This window comes from Rhizophagus irregularis, chromosome 25 (assembly GCF_026210795.1).
Source record: "Rhizophagus irregularis chromosome 25, complete sequence".
NCBI lineage: Eukaryota > Fungi > Glomeromycota > Glomeromycetes > Glomerales > Glomeraceae > Rhizophagus > Rhizophagus irregularis.
Genome location: NC_089453.1, coordinates 274,889 through 294,719, shown reverse-complemented (window position 1 = coordinate 294,719; position 19,831 = coordinate 274,889). Strand labels below are relative to the sequence as shown.

Below are 19,831 nucleotides of genomic sequence, written 5' to 3'. Positions count from 1 at the left end.
AAGTCATTTTTTTGAGGTCTTATCAACTTTTGAGATAAAAATTATCTTTTTTTAGTAAAATCTTTCAAAGATGATGAAAAAAATACGACATAAAATCCGTTTTATAATTTATACATTAATAATATCATTCTTATTATCATTATTATTTCAATCAAAATATACAAATTCATTTGAACTTAATTCGACAGATTCATTCGTTAATCTATTTATGAGTCCTATAAGACCTCAACCTCCTCCTTTATTACCATCATCACCATCATTCTCACTTTCAACTTCTCTTCCATTAATATCGAGTAATTATAATTTTAGTTTTATGTTATTTATATTATTAATCATTACATTCACTTCAATTTGTTTAACACTTATAATACGTAAATTTATTTATAAAAACAAAAGAATTTTAAATATTTTTAAACAAGAAAAATTAAAAGATGTTGAATTTGGTAGTTATTCTTTTGAAGAATGGGAATTTGAACGTCAACAAATTCTTAATGAAAAGAGAAAAAAGCGAATATCATATATGATACATAGTCAATTACCAACTATTTATGAAGAACATGACGTATTAGTCGTATAGTCGTATGGTTCATATGATTCATATGGTTCGTATATCGTGCGTTCTTAATATAGTAAACAATCTTTATAATATGGAATATTGGAATAATAATAATTGAATAATACTGAATAATATTGAATTAGTATTAAATAATATTTAAATAATATGATAAATTTTTTAATTTTTTTGATCAAATGCATAATTTATGTAAAAAGTATTTTGTGCGATGTCAAACACATGTAAATAGTATATAAACCTTAATAATAAATGTTTATCATATTGTATTAGAATGTTCATCACGTGTATATCATAGTACATGTGTATGTGCAAACAAGTTCTCGTAGATGTAAATATAACAAAGTACTCTTTAAAAATTCCTTTCTTGATCCCAAATTTCTATATAATTACGTGCTCCAATATATATCTTACACAACTCTTATATTTTTTAATAATTTACTTCTAATATATATATATTCATTTTAAGTACATTGAACTTTTTTCTTAATTGACTTGTTGAATTATTACTTAATACTTAAATAATTCATTTAATACTAATCTTTTCAAATTTTCACATCCCTTAAATAAATTTACAAATTACAATCATCAATCCTTTAATTTTGATTATTTCTATAATTTTTGCTATAACATTAAAAGGTGAAATAAATAATTCTTGTAAATTTAGTAATAAAATATTTTTAAAATATCTTTAAATTCATTAATTAATCTTTTTTTTATTAAATAATATAAAATACAAAATTTAAATTATTTTGAAATATTTTTAATAATAATAGTAAAATTGTAATACATATAATTTTTTTAAGATTTAATTCAATTACATCAGTAATGTTTTCAGAATCAGAATCCTTAAAGGTTCTTTATAAATGAAAAAAAAATTTAAAAATCTTTAAATTGGTTATAAAATTCTTTAAAAATCTTTAAAAATTTATGAATTATTGAAAATTTCATAAAATTTTTGGATTCTTAAAGGTAGAATAATTCTTTAAAGATTCTTATAAATTTAATTAAGAAGAATCTTTGAAAATCCTAATTTTCAAAACATTACTGAATACTGATATATATTTAATAATTTATTGCAAATATTTTCCAAATTTTTATATTTTTTTTATATAAAACATCTAAAAATATTATTTTGCTAAATTTTTATCCTTTTAAATTATTTTATTTTTCAATAAATAATAAAATATTTTAAAATTAAAGGATTTCTTTTAATTGTAAAAGTAATGTAAAAAAATTTGAAAATATATTATAGATTAAGATGTATAAAATAAAACCCATTTCAAAATAATAATTAATTTAATATTCTTTCTATGGTGTACATAATCTAAAGCCAGGTAACTTAAAGGAAAACTAAAAATAAATAGAAAAAAAATTTAAAAAAATTTAAGCCTATTATTTGATAAAATATTACTATGTGATTATAATAACAGAAAGTTTTTTTCAATTAGATAATTTGATCATAAAATCTATTATTTTTAAGATCATTTAATTTTATATATATTCTATATTAAGTTGAAAAATTTGGAAGTTTAATGATAATTCTGACCAGATTTTTCAATAAGTGAAATCATATCATATACTAATCCTTTTCAATTCTGATTAGTTGCATTTTTTGGTCAGTTTATATTGTACAAAATTTAGCCAATAAATTTTTTTTTATTTTTGGTTGCAAATTAAATAATTTGGGTTGAGATAGTATTAAAATTTAGGTCAAACTGTTAAATTATTATAAACTTATTTTTCAAAAAATGTCCTGTAAATGTAAAGACTTAAAGCAAATAATAGAAAAAACCTTATTGAAAACAGTTGAACAAAGAAAATTTTACAATTTCAGATGAAGAATAGAAAGAAATTTCTGAGATTTTTATGCTTAGATTAGTAATTTTAAATGAAATTTATTATTTAGAATTATATATATATAATATAACTAAATTTTAATATTGGTATCATAATATTTTACCTTTTTATGATGATATTAGGTTTAAAAAAATTTTCAGAAAATTTTAAAAAATTGGTTAATTTATTTAGTTCTCATTTAATTTTTCAAACAAATAATAAAAAAAACAAGTATCTGTAGAATTTCAATTAGCCATTTTTTTTAAGAAAATTGGAATTAAAAAAAAATGTTTTTTCTATATGTTTACATTATAAAATAACTAAGAGAACTGTTTTATTATATTGTAAAAGAACAATGAAAGTTATTATTTCATATAAATCCAATTATATTAAATGGTTAACTAATGAATAAAATAGAAAATTTATTTATGATGGATTTGAAAGTATCAGAGGTATTGAAGGTATAATTGAAACCATAGATGAAATACATTTTATTTTGCAAAATGCTTTAGAAAAAGAAAAATATTTTTATTTTACAAGAGAAAAAAATACACTTTACATTACTAAGAAATAGTTGATTATCATGATATTTTTATAAGTTATGATATAGGATGGCTGGGTAGTATAAAAGTTTATTGCAATTCTCACTTTTATTTTAATAGAATATCATTAATTAAAGGTAATAATTTCATAATTGAAGATAGCACTTATTCTTTATCACTATTTCTTATTAAATCTTTTAGTAAACCAAATGAAAATCAAATAGAATTAATTGTATTTTTTCATTACATAGAATAGTTATTATACATTCATTTAGTAAAATGAAAAATAAGTTTAGTGGAATTAAAGAAATATCTGTTAAAAAAATTTCAACTACTGTAAATATGATAGATTATTCTATTATTTTACATAATTTTTTAGAATTACATGTAATGATATATAGGTGGATAGTGATAATAGTAAAGAAAATAATAATAAATCTGATAATTATTATAATAATAATGAAGAAATTAAAAAGAGCAAAAGAAGCAAAAAGAAATTGGATAATAAGCAAATTATTTACAATCTTATAATTACTATAGTTTTATAAATAAAATAAAATAAAATTGAATGATAATAGTAAATTTATGATTTTTATTAAACTTCTAATTATACTTTTATTATATATTTGTTATGATACTAATTATTGTACTGTGACAACTGTAATTCTATTTTTTTATTGTTAATTCATGTAATATATGTGACTGTTCTCTTTCAAATTTTCATTTTTTCTTTTCATTTTAAATTTTTCTACTTACAATTAAAATTTCTTATTTATTTTTTTATTTTTTTCATGATTTAATTGAAGTTTTTATTCAAATATTCTAAGTTTTGTTTGACTGATATTATTCATAATATTAACTGAAAATTTAATAGAATTTTTTTTCTTTTTTATAAGTCTTTAACTTAATTTTCTTTTCTAATTTATCATCATTACTAATATATACTGTAGAATTATTGGAAATAAAAGAAGAATTAATATTTTCATGACATCTATAAATTCTGCCCATTTTATTATACTACTTTCAATCAATTTTTTTAGAATCTATCTTATCATTTTATCTTTTCACTTTTTTATATGTCTCCAATAAGTATTTAATTTTTCCTTTAATACTTTCACTCAATTTTATTTTAATAACTTCAGTAGAAATTAAATTATATATAGTTGCTTTTTTATCTTGCTAAAGTTTTTTGTAATTGTCTTCTAAATCTAACAGTAAAATATCAGTTTTTTCTTTGCTTTATCTTTCTGCAACTTGAAATTTGATATTTTTTTTTTCTATCATATATGTTATCATTTTCTTTAATATTTTAAAACAATTACTTAAGTATCACTAGTCTTATAAATACTATAATCAATGCTAATAAAAGATTTTATACTAACTGTTGAATTTTTTTAATTAAAACTTTGAGTATCTACATTCAGAATATTAATAAATATAGTTTCACTACTTTCTTGTAAAAAATATTCAAGTTTTTTATTAATTTCATTACTTTCATTTTCTAGATATTGAAAGCTTGGTGTTAAAGTATAATCTATTTTAAAGTCTGAGAATATTTGATTTTGTGAAGAAGTAGATACTGGATTTGTAACTAAAGATGCTAAGGGTTTTAGAGCTAAAATTTTTATTTTAAAGTTTTTAGTTTTGTGACTTTTGTCACTTTATTTATTCTTGTATTTTGCTTAGCTATTTTAAAATTTTGAACTTATGGAAAAGATATATTCAAAAAAATATATAAAGAAAATACATAAAAAAAGTTAAGCATATTTCTTAATTTCTTTTTTTTTTATTTATGTTTGACCTAAAATCTAAAAAAAATTAGGTTTAAAAGGTCAGAATTTGGTTGTATAGTACAAATAGGTCAGCCTTATCAAATTAACATCTGATCAAAAAATACACCTAACTAGAATTAAAAAGGGTTACTGTATCTTAAAATCCTTTTTTGCTTAATTTTTAAATATATAATTTAATTCGTGATCCGCCAGTGAACCATAAAACTTGGCTATTAAATTTCGGTGAAAAGTTATATATATATTTACTAATAGCGCGGAATCTACAGTTCCGGCAATGCAAGGTACAAATTACTAAAATATAATATGAAAACTAATATTATAGCTATAAAAATATGCCATTTTGCTGTCTTAATAATAAAAGACCGGTAAAAATTTCATGCACCAAAAGACACTTTCATAAGAGCTGAAAATTTGAATTTGAAAAAAAAAAATTTAGTATTTTAAAAATTTTAAAGATAACTCATCATCTAGTGGTCGTAGGAAAATAAAATTTGGTTCATCGGATTCGTCTCATCGAGACGCATCTAATGGTAATAATTTTATATCTCTATGACCAATAGAAGGCGAGTTATCCCATATTTTTTCTCCGGAATCGCAGATTCTAAATTATTGATAAAAATATATATGAACTTATCACCACCTTTTAATAGTCAAATTTTATGGTTCACTGGCAAATCACGAATTAAACATACTCAAGAAATAAAAAAACAGAAGCACTACTTATTAACTGAAAAAGATATTTTTATAATAATGAAATAATAAAGAATGATCAGTTAACAGATAATAAACTAAAGGATATTATAAAAAGTTTAATTAACTCTTCCAAATAGCTTTTGAAGTAATATTAAAAGCTGCTAAAAATCCTAGTATTTTTTAAACAACTCAGCCTATTTCTTATACTGAAATTTCTTTGAAAACATGATGCTAAAAAAGAGTAGGAAAATAATCATTAAAATTATATAATTTATTATTACCTGACTTTCAAAAATTTGAGAGAAAAAATATTTAAATAAATATAATATTTAAATATATAAAAATTTCAGAAATTTTCAATAAAATTGAAAATATTCAGTATTATACAAAAGAAAAAGTATTTTAAATATACAATATTTAAATTACCTTTGAAATTTTCAAGAAAAAATATTAAACTAAAATTTATTTTAAATTATTTTAAAATTTTTTATTTTATTAAATATTTATAATAATTTTATTTTTGATGTTTAATATTACAATTATATATATTATTATTTATTTATTTATTATATTATTTTTTATTCTATATTATTAGTAGTTTAACTAAAATATTTTTATTAATAAAATAATATTGCAATATTTAATGCTATATATAATATATGTTTTTTACTTCAAATCACCGGGGATAAGTATCACCGTTGGCCAGAATTATCAAATTTTACTGGCACTCTATTTTTTTAATGCTAGTTGATCGTCATAATTTCAGTCATTGGTGATCATCACCTCCAGTGATAGTTAGAAAAATTCATAATATATACTTTATATATATTTTCTTTAATTTTTTTTTTATTTTATTTTGCAATATTTGTGTAATAAAAAAAAATAGTACTAAGTAGAACTTTTTTTAACTATTTATAGAAATGCTAAACAATTTAATTAGAGCAATTTCTTTAGCCTAGAGTTTTAGGCTATCAGTTAGTGGAAATGTCCTTAAAAATTAGAAGGAGATTTTTTGTACTATGATATCTCAATATAAATTATTAGGACAGTATGGCTATATGGCATATAGTATATATGTAAACTTAAGGTTGGCCAAAGTTGGTACAAATGGCTAAAATCAACAATTTTCAGATCTTAATTCTGGCCGAATTCATAATGCCAGCCCAAATTACATTAAAATCGAAATTTTCAGGTTAAAGGTAACACCTTATTTATGCAATATAACATTTTTTCCAACAATAGTAAATATGTTCATTCAAGGTTTGAAAAATATTTTAAACCTTTTAAAAGTTAAAAACTTCACTTTATTCAGTTGCAACTTGCCAAAGAAAGTAGTCAATTATATGGTTATTTTAATACAATAAACTAATAAAAATTAAGAAAATTTATTTAACCTTATTCTTTTGCTTATTTTTTTTAAATATTCAATTTATTTTAACGCTACTTTAAATACTTTTTTTATATATAAAAATATATTTTATTTATTCATATTATACTATTTGTATTTATGACTTAACAAAGTAAATAGACCTAATAGTCAATAAGAATTTTTCTATAAATAAATAATTTTTGTTTTATTTTCTTGTTAAACGAACTAAAATTAAAAATTTTAAAGTTTTTTTTAATGTTATAATAATTTACATGATTATTATAATATTAAAAATTAAGTATTAAATGTCTAATTTAAATAAACAAATAAATACATAATATTTAACTATTTTTGCGATTAAACCTCATTTATAACACCTAAATAGACCTAATAATATTATTCTAATAAAAAAAAAATTTTTTTATTAGCACTATAATTAAAAAATTCAACAAAATTTATAAATAACAAAAAATCTAGCTTAATAATCACCATTCTAAACTTAATAAAAGTTGTTCATTTCACCAAATTATATCTAAAAATGAAATAATTGCTGGTTAAAAAAGCTTTTGTTAAGAGTTTTATTGAAATCAAGAAAAATTTTTTTATTATAAAAATTGGTTTTTTGCAGTTTACACAAAATCTCCTTAAATAACTGCCTTTTTTAATTTAATAAATCTTTTTCTTCTCGTAAAATTACATATATTTGTGTTATTTAAATTGTATTTTATACTCACCTTTAAGTTGCATTTTGAGGAAAACTTCATTTTTAAGACGAACTTTCTTGTAATATGTAAAGAAAAAAATATTACTAAAGAGAAAATGATGACGAATATTTATAGTATACATGATGAACTATTAATTTACTTAATTTGTATAAGCATTGTATTAAAAATTTCTTTTTTTAGTTACGTGGTGATATATTCAATTATGGTTACACTAATTAATAATCGGCAAAAGAAATGACATTTCCACTGACTGCTATAGTTTTTAAAAAATACATTTAATATTAAACATCAGTGATGTAATTTAGTAAACTGAAATTAATCAGAATAAAAATTAATATTAGTAAAAGTTAATGTTAGAATTATTATTGAATTAATAGTATTATTAGAAAATTAATATTAAAATTTTTATTAAAATTTTTATTAAAATTTTTATTGGAATTGGAATTTTTATTTGGAATTTTTATTGAAATTTTTATTGGAATTTTTATTGGAATTATTATTAGAATTAATATTAGCATTTTTATTAGAGAATTTTTATTAGAATTTTATTAGAATTAATATCAGAATTTTTATTAAAATTAATATTAATTAATATTAGAATTTTTATTAGAATAAATATTAAAATTTTTATTTAGAATTTTTATTAGAATTAATATTAGAATTTATATTAGAATTTTATTGGAATTAATATAATATTAGAATTTAGAATTTTTTATTAGAATTTTTATTAGAATTAAAATTAGAATATAATCATATATTTTTTCTAAAAAAAATTCCTAATTAACATCAGAATTTTCATTGGAATTTTCATTAGAATTTTTATTAAAATTTTTTTTATAAGAATTTTTATTTAGAATTTTTTTATAAGAATTTTTATTAGGATTTTTTGTTAGAATTTATATTAAAATTAATATTAGAAATTTTTATTTAGAATTTTTATTAGAATTTTATTGAAATTATTATTAAAATTAACATTAGAATTTTTATTAGAATTTTTATTAGAATTAATATTAGAATTTTTATTTAGAATTTTTATTAGAATTTTTATTTAGAATTTTTTTTATAAGAATTTTTATTAGAATTTTTATTTAGAATTTTATAAGAATTATTTAGAATTTTTATTAGAATTTTATTATGTTAGAATTAATATTATTATCTTCATATTATCTTCAATATTATCTTCAATTAAATAATTTATTCACTAATTTTTAAAAATTCTTTGTCATCATCATTAAAAACATTTAAAAATTTAAATAATAGTTTGATATCTTTTATTATAAAAACATTTAAAATTTTATTTTTAATTTTATTCCAAGAATTTTTCCATTGATACTTTACACCATTCTCCATTTACGAATATACATGAATATAATGTACCATAATTTTCTCATGATCGATAATACATCATTTTTTATTTCAAAGAATCTTTTTTTTTGTATGTGTATGGATATTGTGGTTTTTGTGACGCTTTTCCCATTAAAGATAACTTCACGTGTAATTTGACGTAATTTTGGTTAGAATTTGTCAGCCATTTTAGACATTACATAATGATATTCTTGTTAATAACGGACCGTAATAGCATACTCACGCTTAGATACGTATTGAGGACACTGTATTGTATAGGGCCTGTATTGTACGGGGCAACCGTATTGAAATATTATTTTACTTGGCAAACTATTTTACTTGGCAAACTAATTTACTTAACTAATTTACTTGACAAACTATTTTACTGGAAAAATTATTTTACTTGACAAACTATTTTACTGGAAAATTATTTTACGAAGAAATTATTTTACGGGAAAATTATTTTACAGGAAAAATTATTTTACTGGAAAAATGATTTTACTGGGCAAATGATTTTACTGAGCAAATTATTTTACTGGGCAAATTATTTTACTGAGCATTAATTAATCCCTCTTTCGAACGGATCGGACAAATAAAAAATTTTTTTTTAAAATGATTTTTCAGATCCTAATTAGCCCCCAAAACATTAGCACTACCCCCCGTTAGAACATGGGGGGTACTTTATGTAGTAATTACTGCCGTAATAGGCAACCTTTGATTCAAAATCATTTAATTCTCAACTAACCGTATTAGTGTGGTCTACTGTAATGTTTACAACCATTTACAATTTATGTTTTATAATATTAACTTGATTTACTAGTTTTACTAGTCGATAATTACCTTGCAATTCGCTTTATCCAACTAGATTTCCATCGACACTGTAAAACGTCTTAAAACGTCTTTCTCAAAAAAAATCTATTTTAATGAGTAAATAAATTTTTTAAGATTTTCTCGGAATCTATGTACAACTATTATTTGAAGTTGTTTATAATTAAATCAGAATCGAGTTAGCATTAATTAAAACGCGCATAGGTGATGTCACAATGCATCACATCTTTACATATTTAAGCAATTCAGATACATGTTTGCAATTTGGAACAAGATTTTTAAACAATGCTATTTGACACCAATTATATGTCACATAGTTAAGGGAATTATCCCACGGTTAATAATAGTTTTTGAACGTTGTATTTACAGTATAAACCTAAAAAAATATATATAATATTTCTGTAACCTATTATTTCTAATGAAAATGTGTGAAATGTGTGATCAATCTTTCAATCATACAAATATACAATCATAAATCCCGATAAATCCGAAAAAAGTTATTTTGTCGTCCACTGAAAAGTCTTACAAAAGATCATGTTAATGTTTTTTTTCTGAGGGTTTACCATTTCTTTTTTTATTTTCTGATTTGTAATAATATTTTTCTATAGTTATGCAAAATTTGGTCAGATTGTCGTACGAAAATAACTTTGTACGAACTTTATGAACTTGAATTTGTTGATAATAGACCAGTGCCGTGGAATAACGGAATAACCGCAAGGAAAAAAAAAGGATTTCTTTTTTTTTAAAAAAAAAATAAAAATAAAAAAAATTCATTATGTTTCCGTATTTCCCAAATTAAAATTAAAATAAAGTTGTGATACATTTATTAATACTATTAAACCAATAAAAATTATTATTTAATACATTTATAATAAAGAATCATTCATTCCATAATAGTATAAATAACGATTCCTTCTTTTCTACAATTCTACCCCAACTTTTCACCCTCCCCCCCCTTTTTTTTATTTATTTTTTTATTTATTTTTTTTCTTTTTATCTTTAAAACCAAATTTATCCCTTTTTTTTTATATTTTTATTTTTTATTATTTATTTATTTTAGGAAAAAAAAAATAAAATAAATTCCATTTTTTGAATCATTTTTTTTTTCATTAAAACCTAAATAAAGTAAGAGATTTCTCATTTTTTTTTTTAATAAAAAAAAAAAAAAATTTGAAAGAAGAAAAAAGAAGAAAATTTTTATTTGTTTGAATGTAACCCATTATAATGATTTTGTACACAAGAAAATAAATTTATAGTAGATCATATATTTATTAGTAACCTTATTGAATTAAATAAGGAGCGATTGAATAATTTTAAATAAGGAAATAGATATTGTTTGATCGGAGTATAACATTCCAAAAATAATAAAACATTTCGTTTTTATGTAATTGTCACCAAAAAAAAACTTAAAGATTTTCACAATGAAACAAATTACAATCATCATTCATTACACGTTTCATAATGATTAACAATGAGAAGGGAAATTTCTAAAACTTCAAATGTTTTCAATTTTAATTAAAAATATTAAAAATTATTATTATTATTATTATTTGAACTTTTTGTTTAGGAACTTTACTTTTTTCGTATTAAAAGGTAATAAATAAACTTTTATAATAAATAACTTTATCCGATAATAAAGACAAGTTTAAAGTACGGTACGTTAAAAAGTTACCTCCTTAAAAAAAATTTATTTTGAAACTCACGTGATATAACGTGATATACTTGATGTACTTTTTCTTTTCCCAGTAATTCAGTAATTTGGATAATTTACAATATATATAATATATATTAATATATATACTATTACAATTATTACAATATTATGATATTTTATTATGATATTTGTAATTGATTACAAATACTAATTTTAATTGTTTAATATCACCTTTTTAATTAAGAGATTTGACAAGAATGAACATCATCGTGACATAAATATTTATTTTATATTGATTTTCTTTGTTAGATTGATAGTGTAACGGACACACGAAAAAATTTGTGTGATATTGTTCTTTCATGTGACACAAGCGAGAAATGTTGACAAAAAAATATTTCGATTGTCACTAAAACAAGTTTGACATCAGGAATATTTTATTTATGAGTATATGCAAAGATTGAGTTCAAAAAAATTATTTTTTTTTTTTGTACAAGAGAGGGAGAAATAAAAAAAAATTATATAAAAAATTTTTAATTCCCTACGTTTAAATTTTTTGGTAAATGCTAAAACTATTTACTATATTTTATATATAACAGAAAAATAAGATAAAAAAGAGAAAGACCCCAAGATAAATTATCTGACATAAAAAAAAAAAAACTTTTAAACATGTGTGTAACCGTTGACCAAATTCCAAATATTTCTATCATATGTAGCCAGGAAATTTGAAGATATTGGAATATCTATCGGAGGTAATAATAAAGCTGGTGTTGGTGGTAGTGGTGGTGGTTGTGGTGGTTGAATAGGTGGTGGAGGACTTGATGTTATGGGAGTTACATCTTCCATAAGATTATTATTATCGTCTTCGTAATCGTTATTATTATCATTATTATTATCACTGTTATCGTTATTGATGTCGTTGTTATTGATGATGTTGTTGTTGATGTTGTTGTTGTTGATGATGATGTTGGTTTTGTTAGCGTTGCTATTAGCGTTGCTGTTAATGTTACTGTTAGCGTTGCTGTTAGCGTTGCTGTTGATGTTGCTGTTAGCGTTGATGTTAATGTTGTTGTTAATGTTGTTGTTAATGTTGTTGTTAATGTTGGAATTGTTAATGTTATTGTTAATGTTGTTACTACTGTTGTTAATGTTGGAATTGTTGGAGTTGTTGTTGGAGTTAATATTGTTGGAAGGATTATTATTGTTTGAAGGATTATTAACGTTAGAAGGATTATTAACGTTGGAAGGATTATTAACGTTGGAAGGATTATTAACGTTGTTAACGTTAGAGGGATTATTAACGTTGGAAGGATTATTATTGTTGGGGTTAATATTGTTGGGGTTGTTACTACTAACGTTATTTGGTGGGTCACTTTGAGTATAATGAGCCCAGCGCCATTTTTTATTACCTTCTTCGGCGCTTGCTAATATATCTAGTCTGGGTTTAATACATACGGGCGGATTCATGTCAGATAAGAAAGTTGTAGAAGCAACAAAACTTTTTGTCATGGTAATTTTATCTCTCTTTAAATCTTCTTTTTCTTTTAATAATTCTTTCATATCTTTTTCTTTTTTATCATTCTTTTTACTACAAGAATCCACAGTCACTTCTCTAAAAATGGTACCATTAGCACCTTTTTTATTGGACTTGTGTTTTGGTTGATAAACATATTGAGGATAAGTACAATCGTGAACTTTTTTAGCACAATCAGCAATCAATTCATATAATTGTTTAATTTCATTTGATTCTTCAGACCAATTTTTAGCAGCTTCATTTGATATTAATTTAAAATTTTTAGCAACACCATGACCTTGTTGTTTTGTAATAACAGCATGAAAATTTCTACGATAAAGTACAAAATTATTTTGAGGACGAGGAATAGCACGACGTCTTCTATTTTCTCTTGGAGAAATAAGTTGTCTAAGTGGAACGGCTATTGCTTTTTCAATCTTTGAAAGAGTAATTGCGTCAATATTTGTATTTATTATATGGTCCACTATTTCTGTAGGTGACATTTTCTCTATTTGTTGAGAAAATTCTGGTGGTGGATAAGGAGCCAAAGTACGGTCTTGTCTTGTCTCGAAGCAATAAAACGACATGTTTTTTTTAGAAAAAAAAAAAAAATTTATTTTTATTTTTATTTTATTTTTTCTTCTTTAAAGTTTTTTTTTTTATTGTTTTTAAAAGAATAAGGAAAAAAATAAAAAAAAAAATTTTTTTTTTATATATATTTTAAATAATATATATATTATATTTGTTTGGTGTGAGAGAGAAGAGAGGTTTTTTTAGAAATAGAAAAAAAATTTTTTTTTTTTTTTTCCTGATGACTTTTACGTTTTTATCCAAAAATTCCAAGTGACAGTGTTTATATATTAATTTACTAGTGCATTCTTTGCTTAAATTGGCAATAAAGAAAGCCAAAAATTTTTTATATTAATAGTAATGATTAAAGTTTATCACATTACCCACATTACCGAAGTAGTTCTTATAAAAAAAAACTATTATAAGGTTATTATAAGTTTTATATAAGTTTATAATAAGTTTATTTTAATTTATTATAATAGACTTCTTATCTCTAATATCTCGATATATTTTGCTATTGAAGTTAAAAGGGGCAGTGATTTCCCTATTCGGAAGAGATTGTTGAACCCAAATGGTTATTTAATATTATTTATAGAAAAAAAATTGGGTAGTAAACTTTTAATATACTAGTAAAATGAAACACCCGATAATAAAAAAGTAATATTTTTATTATTCATAAAGAAAGGGGAAACAATGGAAGTTTTTTAATTTTAAATAGTAAATAATTTTAATGTATATTTTTTAATGTATATTTTAATTTATTAGCTAAAAATGAGAATGTATCATTTTTGTAACATTTTTTTTTTTTAATATTGTCCTTTTTAAAAAAAATTACCTTGTTTGTACTCAATGCTTTATGTGTATGTTGTTTCTTTTTAAATTGTTGTCCGAATAAAGGTATTTAATAATAGAAATTCTTTGAACACTTTTTAATACTTTTTAATACTTTTTTTTTTAATAAAAAAAAAAATAATTTTTTTTTCCTTCTGTGTCCCAAAAGTGGAAATTCCGTCAACTGTATTCTCTAAATGGGAATAATAGTCATAGATTACCGTTGTTTTTTTTTTATTATTTGCATTTTAACCGGAATTATGATTTTAAAATGGAACATCCAAAGAGAAAGTAAACTAATTTTAGAAGAAAATAGCGCCAAATTTTAATAAATCCACATGTTGAGCCACGACGATATTTTTAAAAATAATAAGCGATGATCATTATATCAAAAGTTCTCGCGCCATTCTCACAATGACTCATCTGTGAACGGTCACCCATTGTGGACGAGAATGGAATCCTTAAATTGACCATGTTACACTATTAAAACACCAATCATTGATTTCAAATTTCAAATATGAAAAAAAATTTCCATTTTCAAAAAAAAATTTGTTACATAAAAAAAAAAAACCTCATTTTTCAATTTTCTATTGTTTAGTATTTTTTGGTAGATGAACCGGTGTTATTGTTGTTGTTGTTATAAATCTTGATTTGGAACTTGAAATTGTGTAACTGTAACTTATGAACTTATGCATTTGCTGAGAAAATCGATTAAAGATTAAGAAGTTTACAAAGTATATATTATTATTATTATTATTTAAAACGAAACATAATAAAACGCAGGGGTATTAATAAATATATATATAAAAATCTTTTATTGGTAATTATTTACTGTTTCGAAATAAAAAATAAAAAATAAATTTTTTTTTTTTTTTACCACATTAACCGACTTTACCACATTAACCACTTTACCAATTTACCACTTTACCGCTTTACCACTTTACTGCTCAAAAAAAATATTTTTAACAAAAAAAAAAAGGGGATTTTAAAAAAATGTTTGAGATTTATAGGATTCTTTTAATAGAGTTTATAAGTTTATAGAGTTTATAGAGTTTGTAGAGTTTTTCATCATTATTATTTTTATTTTTTATTTTTATTTTTATTTTTTTTTCTTGTTTGTTTGTTGTAATTTAAAAAAAATTTTTTTTTTTCATGTATATAAAAAATTTTTTTTTTTTTTTTTTTTTTTCAAAATATTTTTATCTGATTGGTGTTTCTTTTTTTTTCAATTATTTCCTAAATTAAACGAGGGAAAAAAAAAAAAATTTTTTTTTTATTATTTTTTTTTTTTAGTTTTTTTTTTAGTTTGATTTGTTAACTGAATAAAGTTTAATTTTTTTTTTTTTTTATCATAATCATTCAAAAAAGGCAACACCTGTTGATATACATTTCTTACAATATAAAAAAAAATAAGTTCCGAACTTTTCCGAATTTTTTTTGAAATGATTTACACTTAAAATATGTAAACAAATAGAAAACAAAGAAAAAATTTAGTCCCAGATTTTTAAATGATGTAAAAAATGTCAAGAGATTCCCTTATTTGAGTAAAAGATGGAATAGAATGACGAATTCTCGTGATCATTGTAAAATTTTTTATGTAAAATATGTAAATATGTAAATATGTAAATTATGTAAAAATTATCTATATATAATATATATATATATATGTAAAAAATATGTAAATTTATATATTTATATATATATAAATAAAATAAATACAAATAAAAAAATATATAATATATAAATATACATATATATATAAATTTATTATATAATTTATATGTAATAATATAATGGTTATAAAGTAAATTTTATGTAATAATATTTTTACGCCAATTTCCCAATTCCCTAAATTTCGTAACGCTTACTAGAATTAAAACCGACTTTTTTTTTTAAAGTTTACGCCCCCACATAGTTTACTTTTTATATTAAATATTTTGATGATGGATTACTTTTTTTTTCTCTCTTTTTTTCACAATCAGATAAATTGTTTGCTATTTTAAACGGTAAAATTTGAAATGTTCTAGTATCGATTATTCTTTCGATAAAAGGAAATTATAATGTAACAAGGTTTATGTTTATCGTAACAAATAATTATTAAGGTTAAGGAGGTCAAGATAAATTTTACACGGGTTTTAAATTTTTCTAAATAACGAGGGTCGATAAAAAGTATCCATGATAAAGTTTGGTGATTGTGACTATATTATACATATTATACAGGTTTTAACTGATTTTTATTTACGATAAAAAAATTGATAAATAATAATCAAAGTGTCAATCACAATCAAGTTTGGTTTTTTGATATCAAAATTATACAACATTGAATAAAAAAAAAATTATAATAAACATTGATTGATGATAAACATAAAAAAACTGACACTCATTTATCAGATGAACAATGCAGTAATTTATCATATTTATCATATTTATCATATTTATCATCAAAAGGGTGATCTTTTTTAAAAACGAAAAGAAACTTTTCTTTATTAATCATTTTTTTATTCGGGATTATAAATTGTTTCAAAAAAAAAATAAATAAAAAAAAAATTTTTTTTTTTTATTATTATTGTCATGGAAAATACCCTTGTTTTACCATTTATTAAAAACGTATTACAAATAACCACAAAATATGGGGTTAAAAAAGTGGGATTAAAGTTTTTTGAAATTTTTTGGCATTTGGCGTAAAGGCGAATCGATTTTTAATCTAATCGGTGTATTCGTTTTAAATGAGGAAAAAGATGATTTATGAATGATTTCTCTACCGAGATTTTTACCGATAAAGCAAAAAGAGATTTAATATTGTTGTTCTATATTGGTAATATTATTTTATTGGTAATATTATTGGTAATAAAAATCTTTTTTATACCCATCTTTTTTTCAAAAAAATTAAAAATTTGAAAGGAAACAATGAATTAATCAAAATTTATGTGTTATGTTCCATATAAAGGTATGTGATTATAAGGTACGATTATTTAGGATTACTTGAGATTATTTGGAGATTATTTGAGATTATATAGATTATTTTGGATTACTTGATATTATTTATTATTTGAGATTATTTATTAGAGATTATTGAGTTATAAAATTCTATAAATTCAAATAATCTCTATAAACTCAAATAATCTCAAATAATCTCAACTCAAATAATCTCAAATCTCAAATATCAAAAAAAAATTTCTTTTGTAAAATTGACATTTGTAGCATTCATTCATAATCCTTTTACACTGCAGAAATAATAAATGATCTTTTTTGATAAATAATGAAATGCGAGGTGGGGATCGACATTAATAAAAAAAAACACCATCATTATTTCAAAAAAAAAAAATTTTAAAATAAAAAAATTGACAGGTTTTTTTTTAACAATATTAATTATATACAAAGTTCAACTATATTTACATAAAAGGAATGTATCTAACCGCCAAACTGCCGCAATCACAAGGAAAAATCAAATCAATTTAACCAAAAAAAAGATGAACGCCCACAATATTAAAAATGCCATCATTTTACAGTTTTTTTTTTTCTCTTCATTATAATATTACATTATATCCTTATCAAGTAATTAAATGCCGCCCAAAATAATTTTAACCATAAAAGTTGGTTAAATTGTTTTTCTAGTTCAAAAAAAAAAAAAGATTGATTATTTTTTTTTTTTGATATCCGGTGATATATGTATGATATGTAATGATAAATAATGATAATATGGTTTTTTTTTATTATATCTTTTTTTATTTCTTTCATTTTCTTTCATTTCCTTTCTTTTTTTGTTTTTTTTTTTTTATTTTCTTTCTTTTATTTTTGGAAAGTAAATATTATTCAAAATTAAAGAACACATTTTTCATTCATGTAAATCTTACCAATTTTTGATATATATAAAAACTGGTTTTTCGGATTCACATGATAAGTCACTAGTAAATTTCGCGGGAACCGTAATTTTTTAGGTTCGCTATATAACCAAAGTAGGTTTAACCTGGTCGTTACACAAAATACGCCAATACGAAAACAATTTTCACAATTGAAAAAAAAAAAAATTTTGATTACTGATTAAAATCGCGTGAATGATGTGAATGATGCGAATGATGCGTAGTTGCGTACTTTTATTTATTTACGTATGATAGGTTCGTATAAAATATTCGTCAATTTCGTCAGCAAATAAAAAAATTTGACTACTATGAATTTCGTCAACAAAAAAAAAAAAAGGTTTGAAATAGAAATAATATTCTTATATGGAGCTTTTCGATCGATAATACAGTATTAAAAGAAAAAATATAGTTATAGATGGTATGCGGAGAACTTAAATATAGAACAATTCTTTTATTGGATAAACCTATCAAGATTCACTAACCATTCGGATTTCGGAGTAAAAATATTTTCCGTTAATAGATTCAATATAACGGAGCTCTAAAATGAAATAATAAAGGTTCCCTTTTTTAATTAATAAAAAAAAAAAATTATTATTTTTTTTCTTTTTTTTGCATCATAATAACGATATATTTTTACTTTATCTTTTTTCCTTAATCAAAGGAATAATAGTATTTTTTTATTGTTTACCTTATAGAAATATTTTTAGAACCAATTAAGTTAAAAAAATATTTATTTTTACAACAAAAAACTAAATTTGTCTTACGTATGCAAAATTTCATAGTTCAAACCCCTTTAACTAAAATGAAGATAAAAAAGATAAAAATGTACATATTTCTCGTCTATCTATCATAAAAAATTTCCCCCGATGAGGATCATTAAAAATTCGAAATATTCCAGTGTGCAATGTATATTTAGTTATTCAGTGTGCAAAAATATAAGAAACCAGATTTATTCTTAGTAACATGACCTAACATGATTTAAGAAACTAAAATGATCAACATGTTGCGAACCAATGATTTTTCACTAGATAACAACGTTACCATTGAATAACCGGGTTCTCTTTCCTTGTTTGGTTTCCCATTATTGTAAGTCATATAAAGTGTTAGTCTGATATCATTATTGGTTGAACCTTTTTGAAATACTTATTTTTGAAGTACATAATATGCGTTAAAATATGCTACTAAAATGCTATATAAAATCTTATTTCTTTCTTTCTTTCTTCTATTGGTAATATTAATCCTTCCTTAGTAAATGATCAAGAACAATGGTTTTTTGTAATTTTTGTAATTTTTGTAACTTTTTGTAACTTTTTGTAACTTTTTTGTAGCTTTGTAAGCTTTTAAGTAAAATGCTTTGTAAGTGTCATTGTAAAAGTGGTGTAACGTGTACTACAGATCGCGATACTGACACTCTTTATGAAAATTACGAATTTTTTTTTATTGATTGTCACTAATAATTTCTAAATCTTGAACAATATAATATTCTTTTATCCCTTCCGTTGTCTCATTGAGTTTTCCCTTATCTAGAATTTCATTTTACACAATTGGTCTTTTATCAGGTTCATATAATTTAAATATTTTTTTGAACACTGAAAAAAAAAAAATGATTGATATAATGAAAAAATAAAATAAAATAATAATATATATATGTATATATATATATATTATTATTATTACTATATATATATATTATTACTATATT

The 19,831-nt window shown here is 21.4% G+C and overlaps 2 protein-coding genes across 2 annotated transcripts; one reads left to right on the top strand and one right to left on the bottom strand.

The window, feature by feature from the left end:
• Positions 1–70: 70 nt before the first annotated feature.
• Positions 71–577, top strand: OCT59_016532 (uncharacterized protein; the record flags this gene model as incomplete). The annotated part of the gene is made up of 1 exon (XM_025313113.2): positions 71–577. One exon carries the CDS (start codon positions 71–73, stop codon positions 575–577), a length of 507 nt encoding a protein of 168 aa, XP_025188149.1.
• An 11,216-nt stretch (positions 578–11,793) lies between these two features.
• Positions 11,794–13,693, bottom strand: OCT59_016531 (uncharacterized protein). Its single transcript, XM_025308421.2, has one exon. It carries the CDS (start codon positions 13,453–13,455, stop codon positions 12,019–12,021), a length of 1,437 nt encoding a protein of 478 aa, XP_025188150.1. The 5' UTR covers positions 13,456–13,693; the 3' UTR covers positions 11,794–12,018.
• Positions 13,694–19,831: the final 6,138 nt, after the last annotated feature.